Source organism: Protopterus annectens, chromosome 5.part1 (genome assembly GCF_019279795.1).
Source record: "Protopterus annectens isolate FY-2018-M chromosome 5.part1, PAN1.0, whole genome shotgun sequence".
Taxonomy (NCBI): domain Eukaryota; kingdom Metazoa; phylum Chordata; order Ceratodontiformes; family Protopteridae; genus Protopterus; species Protopterus annectens.
The window spans coordinates 569,470,856-569,497,906 of NC_056736.1; the positions used below are offsets into that span (position 1 = coordinate 569,470,856).

General features: G+C 39.6%; 1 protein-coding gene across 1 annotated transcript in view; it reads right to left on the bottom strand.

Moving 5' to 3' along the window:
• Positions 1–27,051, bottom strand: part of IFT88 (intraflagellar transport 88) — a 1,839,004-nt gene that overhangs the window by 1,195,455 nt on the left and 616,498 nt on the right. Inside the window, exon 10 of the mRNA XM_044073191.1 lies at positions 2,866–2,968. Within this exon, the coding sequence (XP_043929126.1) occupies positions 2,866–2,968 (103 nt within the window). The remainder of the gene's footprint in view (positions 1–2,865; positions 2,969–27,051) is intronic.

The following is a 27,051-nucleotide window of genomic DNA, read 5'->3' on the forward strand; positions in this document are numbered from 1 at the left end:
GGGAAGAAGGTTTCATCTGATAATCATATCTGACTCAGAAGAAGCAATGTAGATTCTGTTCTGGTCACAGAAAAGTGGATCAACTCTTTGTCCTTTTGAAGATGCTGGTAGCTATGGGAAGTGGATGCATTCTGTAGAGCTGAAGAAAGTATAAGTCTGCACACTCTACAATATCTTTTGGGAGATAATGCAACATCCTGGGACCTCTCTTGTTCGGTATATATTTCTCGGAGGTACAGGCCAACACGGAAGGACTGTGGCTGACCAAGTTCGCAGATGACTGCAAACTGGGCGCCATAATCGACTCTCCAGCCGACACAAGCATCCTCCAAAAGGGCCTCATAGAAACAGACAACTGGTGCCAGAGCCATGGCCTCAAGCTAAATGCCAAAAAGTGTATAGTCATCCCCTTTGGCAAAAACAAAGTGCCCACAAATTACCACATAGGTGGAAATCCATTAAGTACAGAAGAAGTAATTAGGGACCTGGGGACCCAAGTTGATAGCAATCTCTCATTTGACAACCACGTGGCCAAAGTGGATAGAAAAACATTTTATATAGCCCACCTAATCATGAAGGGATTCACATCTAGATCAGGGAAGGTCATCGTGCCTCTTTACTCATCCCTCATCAGGCCCATAATTGAGTACAATGCCCTTTTGGGATGTACCTTACCAGACACCTGCAGCAACTGGAAAGACCCCAAAAGTACCTCACCAAGAGGATCAAAGGGCTCAAACAGATGCCATATGCTGCCCAGTTAAAGAAACTCCAGCTCTACTCAGTGGCATACCGCCTGTTCAGAGGCGATCTGTGCCTGACGATAAAGCCATGTCCAACCCGGAATTAATGGACATGCTGCACCTCAGAAAATCTAAATCCCATTGAGCTACGCGCTCGAGAGACTTGAACCTCAGCACTGAAATAAATAGGACATGCTGGAGGGACAGATTCATAACCCAGAGGCTCCCTTCACTCTGGAATAAAATCCCAGTCCAGGTTAGGCAGAGTCCCTCATTGACTCTCTTCAAGAGGAATCTTGATGAGTGGATGGGAGATCGTAGGTTTACCCCGGGTATCACTTCTGTGTCACTGTTAGACAGAGGTACAGTATACTAACCTCGAAAAAGGGCATAGCAAAATAAATTTAAAATGGGTGTCGAAAGCCAAACACATTCTGGCTAGGCTTATAAATGCCCTAGGGCAGATAGCCTAGTATGAACCTATGAACCTATGAACAGGGACCGGGACCTCTTCTGACTGCCATTCAGTCATTGTATCTGAGGAACGAGAGTTGTGTTAGTATTATCAAAATAAAGTCAAACAAATGATTCTGTCAAGGATATGTCTATAACTCCTCTCTTGTTCACATGGACAAAATATCAAGGTGCTGCCATGGTCTGAAAAATATTCAGTTTATGACTGGAAGAATAGTATTTTAGTTGTTTATAGGTGAAGCTGTCCTGTTATCTTAACCTGATTCTGATCTCCAGTATACACTACATTTTTGTACCCCTTGGTCAGAATAGCTATTGGCTAGTGCCAGTATGTAGGCAGACCAGCATCCTCCTGGACCACAGCACTCAACTTATGGTCACACCTGGGGCAGCAATTATCTCTATTTGGTGGGGAGATGAAGGCATTCCAGCTAGCATCACTCACTCCTAAACTCAAGGATTCGTATGCCCTATCATTTCCTTGAGGAGCAGGTATGCAACAAAGCAATCAAATGCCCATAGGTTTTCATGCTCATGACATGTTAAAATCAAACCTCCTACTGAATGTGCACAGGTGCTTGTGGAGCCACTAATACAGTACTCCAATCTCTGCTGCAGAGAAGTGTAGCACCTTAAAAACATGTACTCCCACTGAGGTATGCAGGCTGGCCATCAGATGCTCAAGCCTACCTCCCTGTCTGGCCCTTCAGTTTCCCAGGCTGCTAGTCAATCTCAGATTGTTAGTACTACATTAGGATGCTCTGCACAGTGCCAAGAGACTGGTCTTGCCCTGCATTGTTGAATGTGAAGCAGCTGGGATGAAAAGTAGCACCTTTGATTAGAAGTCAGTCTTCTCCAGGGAAAGATTGCACTGGTCTCTGCAGGTGGAGGGGGAGCAGCTAGAGGAGTTTAAGCATCTTGGGATCTTTTTCATGAGTGAAAGAGGAGACCTGAGACTGACCAACAAAAAGGTACAATGATGGCAGTAATGCTGGCATTGTACTGGTCTACACAACAACAGTCTTAGTTTACTTATCAATTCACATTCTCATTCTCACTTAATGTTATGGGTTCTGGGTAGTAACAGAAAGGATGAACTCATGGTAAAAGCTAGTGAAATGAGGTTCCTTCACAGGATAGTGGATTCACTCTGACAGAGTGAGGAGCTCAGGCACCTGGAAGAATCTCAGAACAAAGTAACTATTTCTCTGGGTTGAGAGGAGTCAGTCAATGTGGTTTGAGCACTTAGTGAGGATGCCACCCGAGTGCCTCTGATAGGAGATGTACCAAGCACAGCAGATGAAGTGTATGATGCAAGGATTATATCTCACTGCCTTTCTTGGAATGCCTGACAATTCCAAAGGATGACCTGCAGACTGATGCTGGGGATAATAAGTCCCGTCTATCCTGCTCTGCTTGCTACCACTATGAACCTTTACAAGATGGATGGCGATTCAAAAGCTTATATTATGTTACAAAGTTCCTGACAGTCATATTTACCCTAAGAAGGGTATACAGGCCTGTACTATGGGTAAGGCTTAGTTTTGTTTCTTCCATTGTGAGAATACCAACAGTCCCCTTCCTGTACTATGTATCTAACAAGGAACAACTAATGGTACTACCCTTATGCAGAATGATCACTCCTTACCTGCATTGCTGAACATCTTGTTCTTTACTATTACTTGATACGTGTTTAGTGCTTCAGCATACATTTCATTAGCAGAGTACTGACTTGCTAAATTAAAGAGGACCTAGAAGAAAAACAACATAATGTTTCAAATACAAATACACCATTACAAAGCATTACTTGATCTTGCTAGAAACTGAACAGCAAGCCGTTTTATTATCTGCATCAATGAACATTTTCAGAAACACAAAATACAAACAATATGGTATGTATTATTGCAAAATGAAAGCATTCATCTTTGTCACCCAAGTATTAATTTGTTAAACGGGTAAGTGAACTGATCTGTGGACCATTTTTAGCCATAACCATTGACTACCTGTCAATAACTATTTTTTGTAACAAGCAATTAGGACAGTTCTCAGAATTCATCTTTCTGTATCACTGACACAGACTTTGGAACTTTTTTTTATTTGGTTTGTTTTTGGAGGACCAAATGGGATAGAGTAGGAAAAAATATCTCTGGAATGGATTTCCTACACAAGAAAGGGGAAAGAATGACAAATGTTATGCTTTCTAAATGCTGGCTGAGATCAGTGGTAAAGAGCAAGATAACAGCTGGGTCAAAAGAAGGCACACAAACACACATTGCATTAAGATGTACTTTTTCTGGATGTCCACCTCAATGCAGTGTGAAGAAAATCTCTGCTACTGGATGAATGGTATGAAGCCTTTCTGATGAACCACCTCATAGGTTCATAAGTTGGTACTAGGCTATCGGCCCTAGGGCCTATACAAGCCTAGACATAACAATTCCCTGTATATTTCTTCCCGCAATATTTACTTCCCTGGACCCCTGTCTAGCAGGGCGACTGACGTGATCCCTGGGGTGAATTTCCTATCTCCCATCCAATCGTCAAGGTTCCTTTTGAAGAGCGCCAAAAAGGCTCTCTGCTTGACATGTATAGGCAGTCTATTCCAGAGTATGGGGAGTCTCTGGGTCAGGAACCTATCCCTCCAGCATGTTTTGTTCATTGTGATGACAAGGTTTAGATCCCTGGAGCATGTGGCTCTGAGGGATTGGGATTTCTTTAAGTGGAGCATGTCCAACAGCTCAGGGTTTGACATGGCCTTGTATGTTAAGCAGAGATAGCCTCTGAGTAGATGATATGCCAAAGAGTATAGTTGGAGTTTTTTTAGATGGTCAGTATAGGGCATCTGCTTTAGGCCTGTGATTCTTTTAGTGAGGTATTTCTGTGGCCTTTCCAGCTGTTGCAGATGTCTTGTGAGGTACATACCAAACGGGACATTGTACTCTATAATGGGTCTAATGAGGGATGAGTACAGTGGGACAATGACCTCCCTTTTTCTGGATGAAAAGCCCTTAGTGATGAGGTGTACCACATAGAAGGATTTCCCGACTGTTGTGGCAATGTGGTCATCGAAGGTAAGACCACTGTCACCTGTGTCCCATACTTTCAGTGTTTAGTGTATTGCCACCTATGTGGTAATTCATGGGTACATGGTTTTTCCCAAAGGGGATAACTATACATTGCTTGGCATTAAGCCCATGGCTCTGGCACCAAGCATCTGTTTCTGTAAGGCCCTTTTGTAGAATATCCACATCATTTGGGGATTCAATAATGGCTCCCAGTTTGCAGTCATCTGCGAACTTTGTTAGCCAGAGTCCCTTAGTGTTGGCCTGTACTTCAGAGAAGTAGATGCCAAACAAGAGCGGTCCCAGGACTGAACCCTGAGGTACTCCACTTGTCACTTGTCTGGAGCTGGATTTGGAGTCGGCTACTTTTACAGTCTGGGTTCTGTCAGTAAGCCAGTTGGCAACCCATCGAGTGACGTAGGGATTTATACCCAGCTTAGTCAGTTTATCTATGATTCCAGAGTCGGGGATGGTGTCGAAGGCCTTGGCGAGGTCCAGATAGGCTGTGTGGACTGCCTTATCCTCGTCCACAGCTCTGGAGACTGATTCGAAGAAGTCAATCAGGTTCAGGAGACAAGATCGGCCCTTCACGAGCCCAAACTGGGTGGAGTCCAGTGTTTGAAGGTTGCCAATGTCTTTGTTTATAAGTTCCATGATAATGCATTCCAAGCCTTTGCAGATCAGGCTCGTCAGACTGATGGGATGGTAGTTCCTGGGATCCAAGGTAGCTCCCCCCTTGTGGAGTGGGACAACTGTAGTTGTGCGCCATTCAGTGGGCATGAAGCTTGAGGTAAGTCTATGATTAAACATGACACTTAGGTGAGGTGCCAGTTCATTTTGTAGTTCATGCAGTACACAGCCTGGGATATCATTTGGTCCCATGGATGCTGTATTCTTAGCTTTGGAGAGTGCGTTTCTACCTGTGTGGCCGTGATTACTGGAATTTGGCCATATTTTGGTATTGAGATGGGCCCTTTAGGGGGTGAAGTTTGCACTAAATCAATCTGCCAGGATATTGGTAATATCCTTGGGATCAGTATATTTAATGCCATTCTGTTGTAGCTCAGAGCATATCTGAGCATTGCCATTTAGATTTTTGACATAACGATAGAATGCCTTGTGGTTGTCTTTGGAATTTTTGGCAATTTTATTTTTGTAACTAGCTTTGTAGGATTTTATGAGGGATCTCAGCTTTTTACTGAGGCTGGCAAGGGAGTTTTTTGCATCCTGGGATTTTCCTCTTTTCTGCAACAGTTTCTTTCTTCTCTTGTATAGCTTGTTTATGGCAGGGGACCACCAGATTGACTTCCTTTTTTTGGAGGAGATCGTCTTGGTTCTATTTGGGATGGCACGATTCATGCTTTATGGCAGGGGACCACCAGATCCTTTTTTTGGAGGAGATTGTCTTGGTTCTATTTGGGATGGCACGATTCATGCATGAGTGGATGTGCTCGTACAGTGCCTTAGTGTAGGATTCAGTAGTCGAACTTTCAGCTCCGATCTGCATGGGTGTCATGAAGTTTGTCACTTCTGACTTGAGTAGCATGAAGTTGGCTTTGGAGAAGTTTTTTAAGGAGGTTTCCTTACTGGGGGGTGGGGGTGGGATGTGGATGTCAAGGGTGATTTGCTTATGGTCAGACCTAACCAATGAAGGGGTGACCACTGGTGTGGAGCATCTATCTCCCATGTTGGTAATGACCAGGTCTGGGATATGGTGGGACAATGGATTAGTTGATCCAGGACGTTGGAATTTATGAATTCCAAGAACTGCTGGGAAAAGATGTTGGTACCCGAGTAGTTTTTCCAGTTAATGGGAGGGTAGTTGAAATCACCCAGTATTAGGGTGTTTGGTTGTATCTTAATATTGTCCAGTATGTTTAGAAAGGTGTAGTGAGAATCTTGGGGCATGGTGGGGGATCTGTAGCAAGCTACAATTTGGATTGCAGTCTTACCTAGTGCTAGTTGCAGCTGGAGAATTTCAGATGCATTGTGTTGGGCAACTAGCCTGGAGGTGTGAATATGGACACTCCTCCACCTTTAGTGTTTCGGTCTTGATTTGGTGGCCGAAAAGTGTGATAAGAGTTGTAGCCTGGTATTGCAAAGGTGCTCTCTAGAGCTTTGAACCAGGTCTCAGTTACTGCACAGATATCGATGTTCTCCATTTTTAGGAGTGCCTCGAGAGAGAGAGTGCATTTTGAGGTTTAGACTTCTAGCATTGACGAGCATTACCTTCAGATTTTGCATGCTTGTATCTGTTACGGTGGTGGTTTTGTCCTTTGAACCTTGCCTAAAAAAGGCACTATAGGGGTGGTGACAGCTTTAGCCAGTAACCTGAATCCCAGGGGTGACAGGTGCAGACCATCTCTGGCAATGCATCGTGGTTGTCGTTCATGTCGTCCCAGGCAGACAGATACTGGATCCCCTTTGAATGACACCAGAAGCTTAGCCAATTGTTGAAGTCAATCATTTTGTCCTTATACTGTGGTATCATTCTGGGCGAAGGCAGGATGCTACTCAGGGCTAGAGTCATACCTGCCTGGGCCACATGATCTGAGAGCTCTTCCATGTCTCTTTTCATGTAGTCCTGGGAGGTACATCTGAAGTCATTCACTCCAACATGGACAATGACAGAGTCGTATTTGTACTTGTTGTGGAGTGACTTGAGTGCGTGCGTTATGTGGTGGATCTTGGCACCTGACAGGCAGCTGACTGTAATTTCCTCCTTGTTCAGCCTGGTGAGTGGGACATCAGTGTGCCTGACTATAGAGTCACCTATGACTAATGTGTTGAGTACATTGTCTTGCCTTAGGGGTTGTTGTTGGGTGGCACACTGGTGTTGTGAGCTATGTGTCACTTTGGTTGTGGCTGGTGTTTGTTTGCGTTTCAGCTTCGGAGGTCCTTGTTGCTTGGGCAGGTTAATGTTAAGGGCCTCCGCATATGAGGGTTTAGTGTTGCTATGTGTGGCTGTTGATGGTGTGGGTTTTGAAGAGCTATGTGTTGCTTGAGGTGTAGTGCATGTGTTAACCTTCTCCTCTTGACTGTCTAGCACAATCTTGGCTGGAGAGAGCTTTGCTTCCAGTTTGGCTATGTAAGTGCATTTTCTGCAGGTTGTAGTGTTAGGTAGTAGGAGGAGAGGGCTGTCTGTGTACATGAGGCAGTTGTTGCATTGCCCCAGTATGCCCAGATTCACCCGGTGGACAGGAGAAATCACTGGAAGCTGACCCTTGGGCATGCCTGTTTAGGTGCTTTTTTGTAAAGTACAAGAGCTGTTTTCCCTTACCTTTGCAAGGTACTTTGCAATTATATGCTGTTTAGTGCCTACAATTAATTTCTCCTTATTAACAAGGAGAGTTGAGTGCTTGTATCAGTTTAAGGCTTCCTAGTGCTTTCCAGCAGGTTCTAGAGCAAGTGTTAGTCACAGGGGTTCAGATTTTAGTGTTACTATTGAGAAACCACCTAGTTCTACGGGAGAATTTGAAGAGCAGGCTTTCTGGCACCTGGCATAGTTTAACCATAGCCCGGTGATGCTGCACGATGCGAAAAATGTGCAAACACGAGCGTTTTTAAGCCAGAAAGTTGAAAGGGATAGAAATCAGCCCAAAATGGCTAAAATTACAATTTCAGAGCTGGAAACCACTCCTCTAGTGTCAGACAGGCTGTACAATGCTCACCACTTCCATTGGTAAGCAGTAGGAGTTCCCTCTACCACAGCAAGGTCTGGCTAGCTCTGAACACAGAAAATAAAGTCCTGAAACCAGTAAAGCCTGGGATCTGGACTATACTAGCTAGGAAAGACAGGAAACAAGCAAACAAGATAGTTTTTTTTTGTTGTTAAAACAGGCTAAACAATGCAGTAATACACTAAATAAACATATAAATGGCTAACCCACTTGAGTGTGTAGCCCTGCACAGTAAATACAATTAAAACTCTACAAAATTAACAATTTAAAACTTTTTAAATGAAGCAAGGCAAGTGCACAACTGAAAAACGATTTAAGAGGCAGTAATACAGTAGAATAAGTAGCTAGTCTACATATACAGAAAAGTCTATATATACAGAAAAGCAGCTAAAACACACTAAAACAATTCAGATGCAGTGCAACCTAGAGCACTTGAGTTGTAGCAATAGTAAAGCAAATACAGTTTTAATAAATGCACTAAAATATACTCTATATTTCCAAAATGTTTGAGAAGCACAGTCAGAACACAAGGATATTCAGACACATTTTTTTTTTTTTAGAAAGGGAGAAAGAAGGAACAAAAGGAAATTCTCTCTGCATTAGGTAGAATGAGCTAATGGCACTAGACTGGGAGGAGTGCCCAAGATTAGAGTTAGGGTTGCCACCTTTTCAAATGGCCAAAGTGGGACATTTTCAGTACAAACATCAGATTTTACAGGCCGACACATACCCACGGTCAGTTCAAAGGATAGAACTTAACTTTTTTGCCTAAATACAAGCTTATTCTTGTAGCATTTCAGTTGCTTTTTCTGTTTCTTATAACATTTAGATATTTTAGATGCAGAATAACTGTTTTATGCAACTATTACATAAAATATAGGAAATAATTATGTCCTACAATCGCAGGACATTTGCCATTTTTAATATTTTTTGTCAGGACACAACTGCCCAAAGAGGGACTGTCCCTCGCAAAGTGGGACAGGTGGTAACCCTAATTAGAGTAGGGGTGAGCAACTGCAAGGCAAGCAGGTATAAAGACAACATGTCAATAGAGAGGGTGGGTAGGAGAAAACACTACAGAAATGTTTATCACAAGTCAGCCAATAGCTATGAAATACAGTAAAAGTATGCAGTATACAATACAATTGCTATAAATATCTAAAATAAGCAATAACTACTACAAATAAGCAAAAAAATCAGTCTACTTATTGCTATATACCACAGATCAGCTGCTCCTCTTCAGAAAGTTCTGTGTGTAATGGCTGAAACACTCAAGTTAACTTCTTACAGAAAGTTGAAACCTGAAACACTTTAAAAAATGTTCAAAAGACCAATGAGGTGCTTTCTCCAAGCCGTAGCCCTGGCAACCCAACTAGACAATGACCATAAACACTAAACTCTCACTAAAGTAGGGGATGGTCTTTGCTATGATGGCCTGGGCAATGAGCTCAGAAAACAGCCTCTAACAAACAACTAGGCCCACAACACAATCAGGAATATGGAGACTATTACAGCTACTACCTAAACAATTTTAGGCAGAACACATGCAGAAATGTTTATTACAAGCACAATCAGGAATATGGATAATTTTACAGCTACCACCTAAACTATTTTAGGCAGAAAACTCAGTAGTTTCTAGTATTGTGACCAACAACTAACTTCTCTGTCACACACATCTGAACTCTGTCCAAGTTCTCGTGTATAATATCCATCTTCATAGCACAGAACCCACATACTAATTTGTTAATTCAGGTAAACACACTCATGAATGTACCATTTCAGAGGTGGAAAGAGGTACTGGATGGCACAGTAGTCCACAAAGGATCCAGATGAGATGACCAACATGAAGAACAGTATAAAGAAATATATGTATAAACTCATTTAATAAAAATGCAAGCGAACTTTTACTCCTTAAGAAAAACATATTTAGGCCTCAGATCTGTGGAACAGGGGAATGAAGCCCTGATAACAACTTGACACCCCAAATGTATTAGTGTCTCAGATGTTGGACTTGCCCGGGTGAGGAGAATAAATTGAGCGGCCACTACCAGCTTGCCCATCCTGGGAGGAGGGAGGTGACTCTGGCGCCATCTGAGTAACATCTAGAGAGAGTACTTGGGATTATAGAAGCCCACTGAGTAATGAAAGGAGCCTGATTTGACAACACCAAGGTACAAATCCTCCTGCAACTAATTTCAGAGTACTGCTGCTTCCCTGACTGCCCTGATTTGGAAATATCATTTGTCTGGCCATCTTAGAAGACACAACTCAAACTGGGTAAATGAAAATCAACTGCGGTGGTGGTGCTGCGGTAGCGTTGTCGCCTCACAGTTAGACGTTGCCCGTTCGATTCTCAGTTAGAGCGTCTTCTGTGTGTCGACATGCGTGAATGTGCGTTCCTTCGTTGAAGGTTGTGCGTTAGGCCCGGCAAGCCAGCACGTAAAAATCTACTGCCAATCATTAGCGGACCGGAGTTCCGCTGTGGCTACCCCTAACCGGGAAAAGCCGAAAGACACACAAACAAACAAACAAAAAACTGTACTTGGAGAAGAATAGTACAGTAATAGTGAAGACCAGATGTATTGTTCCTACAGAGATGTACATGAGAGATCAGGCTAGACTGTTGAAACAGGAAAGTTGATAGACACTGACTCAGTGTGAAAATTTAGGACCATTTGTTAAAAGTTCTCCTAACTAAGGGAAATGATTATTCATTAAAGATTTGTTTCAGTAAACTGCCTCAATGGTAGCTGTCAATGGGCCAAAACTACTATGTTTCCTCATCTGAAAATAATCCCTTGTATACTGAGGGATAAAATTCTGACAAAGGACAGGAAAGCAGACCTAAAAAGTACCCAAGGACAAAGTTGTAGGATACCAAAAGTGCAGTTATATGTTAATACACAACCTAGATCAATGGGTGGGTGACCGCAAATTCACTCCTGGGGTGGTGACAATGTCACTACTGGACAGAGGAAGTTGGTATTACCTACCATAGACCCTTACCTCTGCGGATTTCACTCACCTAACCACATAAACTGGGGCAGCTCAGGATAAATAGGGCTAGGCCTGTAAGGGCTCTAGTGTCGTTAGCCTAGTAACCTCCTATGAGCCTATATATGGTTTATAATTTATTCCCCACAACATAGCTGATAACAGTTTTTGAAAAACTTGAAGAATGCATAAAAGAAGCCTGAAGAGCTGTAGGCCTCTTATAATCAAGGCAGAATTATGGTTGTAAGCATGTTTTTCGTTTCATTAAGAGAGAGAAAAGATATCCATTAGAGATGGTGATCACATGTTAAAGTAGGATAAAAAAAGGTATTTGAAATACAGGAAACTTGTATCAAATGTATCTGTGCTGTGCACTGACAAGCTACCTTTCTTTAATTTACATTTTCCATAATGCTGTTTAGCTAATGTTTCTAAAGTAATGATATACTTTGCTAAGCAATATAATTATTATTTATTTATTTACATTTGTTGGCCGGGAGAGTCCGACTGGACACAGGTCCGTTTTCAGCGGAGGCCGGGGAGAAAAGCTCCACATTAAGTATTATTTGCATTATACAGTTAAAAAACATAGCATTTAAATATAGACATTAGTCCAGTTAAGGACGCAAGACAAGAAGAAAACAGATGTAAAACAGCTGTAGAACATAATACAATTTTAAAATATGGTGATATATACTAAACATGGTTACAAATGTAGTTGAGATTCATCACTGAACAATTGATACAATCTGTTTTTGAGGTACATAACAGCCATTAGCAGTTGTTGCTACAAGAAGTTAGTATTATGTGATAGGTAGCTGGGAACATGAGTAGTCAAGCTTGCTAAGAGTAGGTTGTTGATAGGGGCTGAGAGAGGTAGTGGGTGGGGGGAGTGGATGGTATTAGAGGGGGGGGTTGCAAGGGCATATCTGGCAAGTTTTGAAGTGTGATTTTAGTAAGGATTTAAAGTGGGTGCAAGAAGTTAGAGAGGTAATTGAGGATGGGAGGGAGTTCCAGAGTTTGGCTATAGTGCAGGAGAATAATGCTTCTCCAGCAGAGTTAATGGCTCTTGTTTTTGTGGCTGGATCTTAGTAGTCTCGTGGTTATGTAGGGTTGGAATAGATTCTGGAGGGATGGGACTTTTAGTGGTTGGTTTATTAGTTTGTGGGCGAGTGTGAGTTAGTACCATTGAAGGAGGTGGGGGAGCTCTAGCCAGCCCAGTTCTGCTTGTGAGAGACAGTGGTGAGTAAGGTAGGAAGCCCCTGTGGCGAATTTGGCGATTTTGTTGTAGCAGGTTTCAAGCTTATTTAGATCGCATTGTCTAAGGTTAGTAAATATTGGAGAGGCATAGAGTAGGGTAGAGATAAGATGAGAATTTGCTACCGAAATTTTAGCTGCTTTGGTAAGTAGTTGCTGATTTCTATATAATGCTCCTAGTTTTTGTGCACTTTTTTAATGGTCATGGAAATGTGAATGTCAAAGTTCAGTTTATTGTCTATTTATACTCCTAGTAATTTGGTGTGTTCTGTAGGATGGATGGTGGTGTAGTCTTTTGCTGTGGATGTTAAAGTGAGAGCTGTCTAGGGTAAGTTTGGTGGTTTGGAAGATTAGTAATTTTGTTTTGTTTGGGTTGAGTATTAGTTGGGCATCGGATAACCAAGTTTCAATAGAAGAAAATGCTTCCTGTGTGACTTTTTGCAGTTCTGGTAGGGAGTGTGCTGTGCAGATGATGGTTGAGTCATCTGCGTATAGTATGAGTGTGCCATGTGTTGTGGCTGAGGCTAGATTATTGGTGAAAATAGAGAAGAGTAGGGGTCCCAAGATGGACCCTTGGGGAACTCCTATGGAGACTGGTAGTTGGGGGGATAGGTTGTCCTGCCAAACAACTGCTTGTTGGCGGTCAGATAGGTAACTCTGAAACCAGTTGATGACTGGCTGAGAGAAGGATAGGTTATTGAGAAGTGAGATGAGTTGTTTGTGTGGGACCATGTCGAAAGCTTTAGAGAGATCTAGGAAGGTAGCTGAGGAGAGATAACCTGCATTTTTATTTTGTAGGATAGTGTTAGAGAAAGAGAGTAAGGCGGTCGTGGTGCTATGGTTAGGTCGGAAACCTTGTTGTGTGTTGGAGAGGAGGTTGTTAGCAAGGAGGTGATCTGAGACTTGAGAATGAATGCATCTCTCTAGTTATTTGGAGAGTGGCGAGAGAATAGCTACGGGGCGGTAATTGGTTAGATCTGTGGAGGGGCCTCCTTTGTATAGGGGAATTATGTGTGAGACTTTCCATAGTGTAGGAACATAACTTTCTGACAAAGATCTGTTAATCAAGAGTGATATGGGGTAGGCTACAGCGTCACCTGCAAGTTGAATGTATTCACCTGGGAGGTTGTCTGCTGCTAATCTGGTGGTTTTAAGTTTAGTTAGTAGTAGTTTTATTTTGGAGGTAGGAACAGGAGAGAAAGAGAAGCTAGTTGGGAGATTGTTAGTTCTAGTTGATGGTGTGGGTTTATGGGGGGTTGTGTTGTCTAGCTAGTGATAGTACGGTTTGTGTGAAGTGATTGTTGAAAGAGGTAGCAATATTTTCTGAGGAGTGAGTTAAGTTAGGAGTGGGTGTACTTACTTTACCTGGGTGGAGGATGGCATTTACTGAGGACCAGAATTGTTTGCGGTTATGTTGGCAGGAGGTAAGGGCAGACTGGTAGTATTGGATTTTGTCCTGTTTTATAAGCTTTTTGGTTCTATTGCATAGTTCTAGGAATTTTTGCCTAGTAGAGGGGGTTTTGGTTTTTGTGTCCCACGCTTTATCCCTGTTTTTCATTTCAGACTTAGTATTTTTTTGTAGCCATGGGGATTGTTGGGCTCTAGTTTGGGAACGTCTTATGGAGGCGTGGTAATTAAGGATGCTTAGGAATGTCTTATTAAAGTAGTCAACTGTGTCATCTAGTTTGAGGTATTTTAGAGCAAGTCTACAGAAACAATAAGAAAAGGCAATAGGTACTCTGACTTGCTTATTTTGCATACCTGTCTTATTGAAATAAAATAAGCCAATTTTACCAAGAAGTTATGTGGAAATTAGGAAGACAAGAATATATAAGAGAAAATGTTTAGTAGAAGTAGAGAAACAGCAGAGCATGCAAATAGTACAGCATCTAAAGACAGATTACAGCTAGAAATACAGAATGGGGGGCAGCTAATGTTCTGAAACAATAAGAAAATCAGTAGGTAATTTGGGCTTGTTTTGCATACCTTTCTTTTGAAATAAAATAAACACTTGTAACCAGGAGTATGTGGGATTTAGAAAGACCACAAGTTATAGGAGAAAGGGTTTAGTAATACTAGAAAAACAGCAGGGCTTTCAAATAGTTGAAACAGCTTGCAAAGGGAGACTGCTGTTAGGAAGTACAGTATAGGGAGGGGCAAACTAACGTCCGTGATGGAGTGATTTACTTAAAAATAGAAATTAAACAAGGGCTAGCAATTAATTTTGTCTGGAGGATAAAACATACTTTCTGTATATTTTGAAAATAACACTCATTCCAAGGTTGCCTGGTTCTGTTAAAGAGCACTGCAGGCCAATAGATCGAACTTGGCTTGGTGGGGATCCAGGGAAAGTAGAATTAAAAGGAGAAGTTTTTGTATATTTTGAAAATAACACTCATTCCAAGGTTGCCTGGTTCTGTTAAAGAGCACTGCAGGCCAAAAGATCGAACTTGGCTTGGTGGGGATCCAGGGAAAGTAGAATTAAAAGGAGAAGCTTAGGTATGAGCACTCCATCTAATTATGATTATATGTCTGCAATAGAAGATGTATGATAATACCTAATAGCTGCAAGATTACTTTCATGAAATGCAGAGTTTATTTTAGAGGGATTTTTACAATAAACTACACTGATCATTTAGTATAGTAATACTAGGATAATTTGAATGTCATTCAATAACTGTTTTGTAAAGATCAATGAATATATATTAATATGAGTAGCTATAATCTATATATGAAGGGGGATCTTACTGTTTATTGACAAAGACAGTCTTTTGTTGTTGACTTCCAAGGTGGCTGCATACTGAGTGACAGTTTAATTCTAGCTCTCTTGATGTGAAAACAGAAATTTGGCAGAGCAAGCCAGAGGACCTAGATTTCTGGGTAAAATTCAGTAAGTGACTAGAAAAAAGAAATACAAAGGACCTGAAAGAAAATCAGCTACAAAAGGTGATGAAAAAACACTGAATGGGAAAAGTACTACAGCTGTTCAGAAAAAGCAGTGCAAGCTCCAGACATGACAAGTAACCTACAGTAAAATATAAGACAAATAAACGCACACAGACCTGACTAAAATAAATGAAACACTGATGGAGTATATCAACTTAAACAATAAAAGGCTGGTAAAAGCTTTAAACAGATATTCAAATCAGGTGATAAGACTGCAAAACTCAGAGTCTGAAATGAAGAAAAGGCTGGCTGAATATGAGACTGCACAAGAAGAGGAGATGTTTCAAAAAGTAGAATTAGAGGAAAGAGCACATAGGGAAAACCTGAGATTTGCTGTACCTGAGAAGTTGGAAGGAACAGACTGTATTAATTTTATGAAAGCACAAGTAAGCAACTGGACAGGTATTCCACAACAGGAAGTGTTATTTGAAAGGGCACATTGTGTGTACGTTCCAAACCTAGCTATGAGAAAACAACCTAGACTTTATGCAAACAATTTTTTTTCTTAATATTATTATTTAAATAGTGCATGATTTTCTTTGCATGTTATAAAGTAATGTTGTTTCAGTTATTTGTAAGTGTAATGGGGATATTAATGCAAATAGGTGTTCCTGTTTTTTTCTTTTTTTCTCTCTCTCTCTTCAGTTTTAAGAAATATAGCCAGTGCAAAAAACATCTGGTTAACACAGCATGACAAAAGAAAAATTAGTGGGCTTTTTCTCATTCTTTCATATGGGAATGACTGGGTTAAAGGCATCTAGTAACAACCTTTAAGCTAAAGCAAGTAAATGAAAAAGAATACTGAATATTATAAGGTTATTTTTCTAGTAAACAGTTTTGTGTCTGGTTCTCAGGTCTTTAGCAGACAATCTAATAAAGAGAAATGGTTTGGACTAAATGTTTTCTGAAAGCATTCAAGTGTTTTCCAGTTGAGAGAGCTACAAAGATAAGACAAAGCCAGACAGCACTTAACAGAACCACAGGCTGAACCATACATCTTAGCATAGATTATCCTTCTTTTAAGTTATCTCAAATCTGTGTGAATGGCTGTCAGTTTGGAACATTCGTTCCTATTAGGAGGGTAAAATGTCAATATTTGAAGGTATACATCATTTTGTGTGTTAGGGTTTTGGGGGGGTTTGGAGTGTGCTTGTATTTTTGTTTGAGGGTCTTCAAAAAAATTCTGTAAGATGTGACACAGGCTCAAATGGAGATGACAAGAAACAACTGTATAAAAGACTAACCTGCCAAAGAGTACATGCATGTAACACAAAAGCTGGAACTAGACATTTAACAAAAACGCTGTTATACATAAAATATGAGAATAATAATTTTTCAAGAATGTGATGCTTTTTGTATTGTATTTAAATGTTAATGGTCACACAGATAAATACAAAAAAGAAAGGGTAGTGAACTATATTAAAAATGTAGACCGCAAATAGCTATGCTACCGGAGACAAACTTAGAAAGAAATGAACATGTGAATTTGATAAACAAAGGTTTTCAGGATGGTTATTCAGTGGAACACCTGGGGCAAAGGAAGACAGGCGTACTTACATTCATTGCAAAAGAGTTTCAATATTGCTAGAAGAGGATAAAAAAAGACAATAATGGTTTGCTGTACTAAGGGGCTACTGCCAATGGAGAAGGATTACACTGGCATTTATTTATATTCCACAGTAAACTGCTATAATGCAGCTTAAGAAAATGAATTTAATTAAATCAAAAGGTGCTTCAACAAAGTATTACTTTAAGGGTGTGCACCCACAACAAAGTATTAGTTTAAAGGTGTGCACACTTATGCAACCAGTATATTGTACATTTTTTTTTATTTTTAAAAATTTTCCCCTAACACGTTTGCTTGTTTTTCAATTGAATTGTACAGGTTATAGGTCACATTAAAGGTGGGAAAAGTTTTGAAATTATTTATTGTGGTCTTATTTTTTATATCACAAAAACTTGAAATTTTAACAGGGGGGTGTAAACTTTTTATATCTACTGTAATTGAAGGTCTTGATATGCACCCAATAAGTATTTCAGATCATGCTTCAATAATAACCAACATAAAAACACATTGTAACACAGGGTAAATAAATAAAAATGAGACACTGGAGCTTCCCACCTATCTGTTGAAAAGAGAGGAATTTAAGGAATGGATTGTGGAAACTATTCAGGAGTATTACAGAACATATACATTTCTCCTGAAAATATAGCTAGGGAATGGGATAAAATTAGAGTTTAAAAATAGGATAGAAATAAAAGAAAGGGAGATATGGTTAAGAAGTAATAACTATTATTTAGAGGAACTGACAAATGTTAAAGTATTGCAAAAAAAGAAAAGCAGCAACTACAGAATGCTAAACAGAAAACAAGGGATTATCTCGATAATATGCATGGGTTTCGAAAGATTGCTATTAAGCAACTGTTTTTTGATAATAACTCTAGAGCACAAAAACTTTTAGCACAGGGACTCAGGCAACAGAAAGTAGAAGGGGCGGTCTCCAAGCTTAGGGAGCCTATAAAAAGGAAGACAACAAGGGATCTTGAGAAGTATTAGACAAGGGATCTTGAGAAGTATTAGACATATTCCAGAAGTTGTATGAAAGTCTGTATAAAGCAAAGGAATATGGAAATCAAGAAAAGGTACAACTGGAAATATTTAAGGAAGAATTAAATATGTCAAGGTTAGAGGTAGAGGAGGCTCAAATACTAACAGTTAGAATGGGAGGACATGAGATAAAAATGGTGATGTATAACCAATCCACAGGAAAGTCCCTAGGAATAGAGGATAGTCCTGTGGAAGTCTGGAAGCTAGGAAGGGAAAATGATAAAGATCTGGAAGGTTTTATTTAACAGCATTTTAAGAGGAAGAGAAGTACCAACATCCTGGAAGAAAGTGGTGACAGTTGTAATACATAGAGATGGTAAAAATCTATCAGATCCAGCTTCATACAGGCCCATTTCAATACTAAACCATTATTATACAGTGTTTATGTCTATAATGGCTAAATGAATGGCAAACATGATGCCAAAATTGACAGATATGGATCAATGTGGTTTTGTGAAGGGGAGGAAAACATTTGACATTAACAGAACAGTGATGATCCAGACGGAAGCAGAATGTAAGAAAATGCCACTATTGTTGGTGGGTCTTGATGGAGAGAAAGCATTTGACAGATTAACCTGGGACTTTTTGAGCAGAGCATCGGAAACATCTGCGTTCCCTGACAAAATTATAAGGTTGATTAGGATGATATATTAGGGATCAGAGGCAAAAATTAAAGTGGGTGGGGTCCTCTCTGAGCTTGAGCAGAGGAACCAGGCAGGGGTGCCCTTTCTGCCCTTTGTTATATGCACTACATTCGGAACCACTAGCAAAGAAAGTAAGGGACTCAGAAATTCAAGGATATAATTGGCATGGTAGTCAAGAAAAGTGGGCTCTTTTTCCAGATGATATTATTTTATACCTGACAAAACTAGAAATGGACATTATAGTGCTGTGGAACCTATTGTGACAGCTTAAAATCTTTTTGGGATAAAAAATTAATGAAACTAAAACAAAGGTAATAGCGGTAAATTATGTATGCACATACACATTTTTTCAGCAATATCCATATTTATGGGGACATGATAAATAAAATGAAGTATTTAGGAGTATGGATTAAAAATGATTCCAGTGTGACAGTTAAGGATATGTGGGAAGAGACTAAACAAATGATAATACAAAAACTGAGAAAATGGAAGCTCTGTTATATGGATATCACAGTAAGATGCAAGCAGTTAAAATGTTTTTAGTCCTATACACAAGGCCAGGCATATTTTTATCAACCAGAGGAGAAGTTGTGGATTAATAAAGAGCTGAAAGATTTCATCTGGGAGGGAAAGACGTCAAGAGTCAAGTGCAATAATCTTATTCTTCCAAAAGAACAAGGCGGATTAGATTACCTGCTTTGAATGGGGTATTTTAGGGCAACACAAGGCTCCTATACATAGCACAAGCAGAAAACTATCAATCAAAGTAGAAAGAGATAATTAGAAAACAGGTGGGAAGGTCAGGAAACAAGGCAAGACTGGGATTTTGGATGCAGACCTTTAAGGAGAATAACAATAATCATACGCTATATTATATTCATAAAGTAGCAAAAAGTATTTTAAGAACTAAGTCAACAGAGGAATGGAGAAGGGAGATTCTGCCGATAGGGATGACTGCAATTAGGGATACAGACAATAGGCAAGAGTGGACTGTAATTTATTTGCAGTGGCGGCTGGTGACTTCAAATCAAAGAGGGGCTACAGGAGACAGCTGAATGGCTGGGGTCAATGGGAAGGGGTGCGGCCAACTAGAAAGGGGAGGAGCTATGTTCAAAACCACAAAAACTAACTTTAATTAAATACTCTGCCCTGGGTGCCAAACCATCATTATGAGAGTCCAATCAAGACAAAATGAAGTGTAGAAGAATAAAAATATTTCAATGCATTGGCTGCATGACAGCTTACTTAATATCTAGATGGAAACAAAAAGGTTGTGAGGCATGAAAAAATAAATTACTTTTTAAATACATTACTGAAATGCCAGTCAAAATCAAGTATAAGGAAAACAAGCAGCACTCAACTCAAACCACTTCTCCTTGCACTGTAGTTCTAATTATAATTTATATTCAGCTTTATTAAAGTACCAAGTAACACACTGAAAGTAGAAATCTCTGTGATGCCCCCACTTGTAAAAATGTTTCTTATCCAAAAAAGACCTGCTGCCTGACAGCTATCTACTTGTTTCATGGGGAAAACATGATCAAAGTAAAAAATGAAAAGCAAACAAGAAACAAGCTCAAGATACATTGCTTAAAGGATTACTGTACAGGTTATGGACCACACATGATTGGCATTCTATTTAGTTTACAGATAAAGCCTACAGAGATGACTAGAAGTCTCCAACAAGTGTAATGAGCTTCTTAAAATAATGTAATCCTGTCCTTTATTACAAATACTGTCATATGCATTTCAATACCCAAGGCTTATACATTATCTAGTTAAGTATTCTCTGCATGGCAACAACAGAAAGGCTTAATGATGGCAATTCTTTAACAGTATGCTTATTAAAGCTTACTTGCATCTTACGATCTCAGACAAGCTTACCTGATGGTCATTAAAGCATTGCTACTTAAACACAGAGCAACAGGCACTTTGAGTAATAAGCATAAATCAACAGTACAAAAATATGACAAACCAGACCATTCTGCAAAATCAAGGACAGTTGAAAAGCCACTGTAGTACTTGTGTCTACCTTGGATGGGGTGATACTCTGCACATTTACACTGCATAACTACTCCTTGCCTTGCTTGGACACATCCAGAGTCACTACATGGGGAAGTGGGGTGCAACAAGTATGTCACAATTTGAAATGTCTCTGGCTGACTGTGATGGCCCTGACACATTTGTCATACCTCTCAACCTCAGAGCAAGAAATCTGGATAAAGCCATACATAGAAGTGGGACAAAGGCCCAAAAATAAGAACAATTTTTAAATATTGCTCTTATAAACTTAGAAAGATAATAGAATAGGCCTTGCATTAGTATGAATTTTCTGAAGGGTATGAAATCTGAAACTCAAATGTCTGTCATTATTTTCTAACGTCAGTCTTTAATGATTTGTCACTAATTTGCCAAAAAAAAACACAATTTTATGAAAAATGGACCAAAGATGTGATGCAAAAATATAAAATAGCCACACAATACAGCTGGGAACCTGTCAAAGAAGGGACGCTTTAATATTAGTACTGCTAACTTGAGCAGCTGACAAAAAAGAATCTACATGCATTTCTGAAATAAAAGTAATCTATAACTCTGATTATTACAGTTATTCCTTAATTGTAAACCCTCCATGTTTTCTTCCAAAATAGCTATTTTGCGGAGGGATTATTAGGGGGAAGAGCAACATTTTGAACCAAAATAGGGGACAGTTGAGAGGTTTGGCTATGCCTAATTCTATAAAGCAATTTATTTGATGTACCTCTCAACCTGTTAAAGCAATAAAACTAACAAGTCCAAATATATTGGGGGAACATATAAACAGTACTAAAAATTGCTCTTGTATAAACTGAGACAGTTGACAGAATAACAGGTCTTACTTTAGCATGCATTTTTCAGAAGGTTATGAAGTCTGAAACTCAGTGTGTCATTATTTAGTGACTTAATTCCTAAATGATTTGCCAGAAAACCACAAATTTTATGAGGAACAAACCAAAAATAAGAAGAAAAAATCTATTCATTCTTTGAAAATCTGGACAGTTGGGAGGTATAGTTCAGCTGGGGCTGTCTGAGTTTGCCACCCTTCCCCCTCACAAGATCATGGTCGAATGGAGCCTCCCCTCTGCAGCCATTCTAATGATCCATTGCTTGGCTATTTCACTCCATTTACCATAAACACCAATGTGCATACTGCTTTACTTCTATGATGATTTGGACTTCATTTGAAAGTTTTATTTTGCATTTTACAGCACAAAACACTAAGACATCTGCTAAACAAAGCAATGCGGTCTCACAATGAAAACAGACTTAGCATTAAAACTTCTCTGCCCTTGAAACCCACATTCATTGAAACCCAAATTCAAAGAAAATACATTTTGCCAGTGGCAGATAAAGATCAATTCTGGGCTGTTTTCAAAGCATAGGCCCCTTGCATATGAAACATACATGTGCTCTTTGATACACCTTCCTGATTGTACTAAATGATATTCCTTGTACAATGCAGTACAGTTGTTAGAGGGCGTTTTAAATTTATTAAACAATGAAACAAAACGCATGCACCAATAATGACAAAACTGCCCAAGTCAGAACATTTTTCCAGTAAACAATGAAACAAAATGCATGCACCCATAATGACAAAACTGCCCAGTTCAGAACATTTCCATCATAAAAGTCTACTCAAACTTCTACAGTCCACCATTATCAGTAAATATGCACAATTCTACAGTCCACCATTATCAGTAAATATGCACAATTTCTGAAGTAGTAAAAGTCATCTAAATAATTCCACATTAAAGAAATCTGTAACTAATGAAGAGGTGTCTGCTAGCAAACACCTTTATATTTCATGATTTCATCAAAAAATAAAGTGTCTGTTGCCCCTGAGGAATAAATTGCCTATATTACATTAAAAAAATGATAAGCTAGTAATATTGCAATAGGAAATGGATGGCAAACTGATAACAGGCTCATAGTTAGTATCTTCGCCAAGGAAGACATTCTCAGTATGGCAGCATCCACCCCTTGTGGGAGTAGAACCCACAGCCTTCTGCATCAAAAGCAAGTACACAACCTGTAGTGTTATTAACAATGCAAGCAGACTTAGCATAAGCAGCACTAAACTTCTCTTCCCCTGCAGCTCTCAACTCCTTGTAAAATGTACTCCATACTCAACTGCATCTCAACCTTGCAGCACAAGAAATCTGGAAAAAGCCAAAATTTATTGGGGGGGACCAGGGACACATTAAACATTGCTTGCATAATCTTGGAAAGTTGCTAGAATAAAATGCTGTGTTACCACCATACATTTTACTGCCAAGGTCCCTGTGCAAAACAGTCAGAGCAACATACCACTACATCAAATCAGCTGCTTTGTGAAAGAGAGGAAGACTGAAACTTAAATGGCTATCATTTAGTGAATTCAGTTCTCACCACAGCTGTCAACCTCTTAGCACAAAACACCTGGACAAACCCAGTAATGAGGGAATACAGCCCTCAAACATATTCAGTGAATTCAGTTCTTGCCATAGCTGTCAACCTTGGCACAAAAAACCTGGACGAAGCCAATAATGGGGGAATATTCATCTTATAAACTTAGAAAATTGCTAGAATAAAAGGTTGTGTTGCTATGTATTTTCTAAATAATATGAAGTCTGAAATTCAAATGCCTGTCAGTTTTACTTCTGACGGAACAAAAACAATTTTCAGCAGATGCCCAGGGAGAAATACTGCAGACAAGTCTTTGTAAAATGGCAGAACACCAGAGCAAATCCACACAAACACAGGGAGGAGATGCAGAATCCACACAGAAGGCACCCCAGCCATGAATCAAACCAGAAAACCTATAGCTGTGAGGCAACAATGCTACCACTGCACCATCAAATATGTAAGGAATTAAACATTCAGAAACCTGAAGTCTGAAATTCAAATGCCTGTCAATTTTATTTAACATTTGTTAACCAGGACAGTCTGACCTGAAACAAAAAAACAATTTTCAGCAGAGGCCCAGGAAGAAATAATGCAGACATGTCTTTGTAACATGGGAGGACACAAAAGCAAACCCACACAAACACAGGGAAAAGATGCAGACCCCACACAGAAGGCACCCCAGCCAAGAATCAAACCTGAGAACCTGCAGCTGTGAGGCAACAATGCTACCACTGCACCATCAAATATCAAGCATCTAAACATTTAGAAACCACAGATATTATGAGGAATAGAACAGATCAAATATGAGGCAAAAATCTGCAAATTTTTTACAAATGGTGGTGGGTAGGGAATTCAGGCCCTTAACACCTGCATACAAGGTACAGGGTTCAAGCCTGAGGTATTCCCTACACACCACCATGGGTTTGCTCTAGCCACCAGTATATAGCAACTGGGGCATCACAGACAGACAGACACACACACACACACACACACACACACACACACACACACACACACACACACACACACACACACACACCTCCGAATCCATGAAGCAGCAGTCGAAACCCAAGCCGCACACCTACCTCCATGTCCAGACCCGAATCCATGAAGGAGCAGTCCCAAACACTCCATGAAGCAGTAGCCCACTCAAAATCCAAGTCCCAAAACTCACCTCACCTCTCCCCTGATTGGTCCTGTCTGCTGATGAAGCAGTCCGGAGTTCCTCTGTTCTGTGCGGTCATCACTGCACAGATTCCTGGGCATCTACAGGGCAGAAATGCCTTCTCTGTATCTGGACTGCTGACTCAGGCACTCTTAGTTTGCACAGATTCCTGGGCATCTGCAGGGCAGTCTGAGTGCGTCCGCGCATGCGCAGAGTTCCGGGACTTGTGAAAATTTTTTTTTTTTTAAATTTTATGTTTCACGGTTTGTTTTCTTTTCGTTTTCTAGGTGGGAGGGCTGCAGTCCTGCAGTCCTATAGCACGAGCCACCCCTGTTTATTGGAGAAAACTGGCAAAGGAATCAAGGTATTGGAAGGAAATAACTAAAGAGGGAAAGATAATAGAAAGGGAAGATGCTGCCAAGAACGTATTTGGACTGCAGGTTAGAGATTGCCTTCACTATCAAGGATTGGTATCAGAGTATAGGCAAACAGAAAGCAATAAGGGCTCCTAAATGAAAGATCAGCACTGGTAGAGTTTTAAGTAGAATACAGATCAGAAGTTGCTGTTAAGAATAATTAGTACAGAATATAAAATACTGCATTATAACTATAGGAATCAATTAGAGGAGGTCAGCAAGGAATGGGAAGAGAGACTGGATAAGCAATTTACAAAGAATGGGGATATATGCATGTCTCCCAAATATGCAACAAAGTCGATTTAGGATCTTTGCTTGGATGAGGTATTTTTACACCCCAAGTAGACTCCACAAAATTTTTCCTCAGGTAGACAGCAAATGTTGAAGATGTGATGGGGAAGAAACGGGTAATTGGGAACATATTTTCGGGGAGTGTAATGCATTGGCAGACGTTAAAGATTCCCTGCAGACTGCTCTGTTGAAGATACTGGGCAAGCAAATTGATATAACTAAGGAAAAAAATTTTTGAACTATGGCACAGAATTGGAATTGCCTAGACATAGTAATGCCTTGCCGAATCTAAATATGATGGCTGCCAAAAATACAGTTACTAGAAAATGGGAAATCAAAGTCTAAACCAAATTTACTTGAAGTAGCAAAAATTGTAACAGAGATAAAGCAACTGGAACTGGGATCTTTAGAAAAGGGTAGGCGCAAATTACATAGAAAAAATGGGAATTGTGGGATTAACACATGCATGGGAAGAACAAGGTTTAAAAGAAGGCAGGATTTGAATGAGCTACATAATGTTTGGCTGACAATGACTGGATATAAGTGAGGTATAATGTTTGCAACTACGGTTGCATCAGCATGGTTTGCAATGTGTAATGTTTGCAACTGAAATTGCATGGGTATGGTTTATTTTCATTTATACAAAGTACAACTGCCTAGGTCATACTTAATAATTTAATAAAGATGTTTCTTTAATTTAATAAAGATGTTTCTTGTTTAAAAAAGGATGGTCTTTTGTTGATCAATACTGCACACAGCTTATTACAGCAGCAATGCTATGGTTAGTTTGAATGCTACAGACTGTTTTGCAAAGTGTGTAAGACCATACATTATTATTATTATTATTATTATTACTATTATGTACCTGAAATTTCTATATGAAAGGGAACACTACTGTTCAGTAATCATTTATTTCTGTGGTCATTCATGTGTAAAAACTAACAACCTACTATTATTTTAATATGGATTCATTCTCAAGCATAAAAGTTAATACTAATGTCACTAGAAAGGATGTCACCGTTATACATTACATGTACAGAGTCAGCTGCATTCCTTTGTAAGTGAGCCATCCTGTAAAATAAGCAAAACAGAAATTGGAAGCAATATGTAAATTTGCCTACAGACCTAAACATAATAACATTTTATTTCTTGTAAACCACAATGGAATTCTTAACTAATGCATAGGGTGATGTTTATAAAGGAAAGTATATCTAAACATTTAAATGCCTTGGGTTTAGACTCCCAATATGCTAGGGGAGTTTGAACAGCATAAGGCTTCAGTGGAAGGACTGTTAGAAATATTAAGACTGCAGTGTTTGTATCTGAAGACTACATAAAGTAATCTGAAGGTAATTTTGTGACTTAGATTGTTGAACAACCTCTGTTTGACTGAACTCAGGGAAACTGACATTCTTTCCAGGGTATTTATGTAGTTGGTCTAAAAGCTGGTGATACTTGTCTACAGGGGCTACACTTAGTGTAACTGAATGGGAACTTAAATTAGATGATTTATTTAAGTAAGCTAGTAAATGATATTTGGGAAAAAAGATTTTTGATCTATTTTCAGAGTCCAACTATGCTGCTTTTTGTTTTTGACATGATATAAAATGTATCGCTTTGATACAAATAGCCTTCCAATGACAAGGGCATTAATTTAATATACCAAAACATGATGCATCCTTTTTTTAATTTCTCCAAGTCTTTTGGGTTTCTAATACAATGGCAAGAATGGAACCCATTCCTAAGTCAAAGTATGATTAAAGTTCATGAAATGAATATTGTTTCAATCTTTGATGTTAGCCAGAAGCTCTCTTCACAGCAACTGCAATGTGCCCAGTAATGACTCCTCTTGCAATGCATACTGAGTTACATGTATTGGTAACATATCTAAGTATGATTGTAAATTATTTTTCTCCTACTACTGTTGGAACTGTCTGGGTATCCTTCTTCCACATTACCCTAATTTCTGCCTGCAAGTCCTGGTATTTTATGACTTTGTGTCTCTCCGTACTAAGACACTGTAGTCACTGGGTGTAGCAATTTTAATGATCAATGCTACTTTTGTCTTCTTTTCATGGATTACTACATTTGTTTTTCTCGTGTTTATTTTTTGAACGGTTGGTAATGGGTTATCCCATGTGATATAAACTTCATCATGTTCAATAATACTTTGTGCCTCGTGTTTCCAGTATTTTTCAGGTACTTCAATGGTATAATGTTTGCACAATCCCCATTGCAACAGTCTTGACACATTATTATGGCTTTTAGCATACAGGCCACCTGCTGCTAATGTATCACACTAAGATTTGTAACTGTTTCCAGTTCTGTTTTACAGAACCTGCATTTATC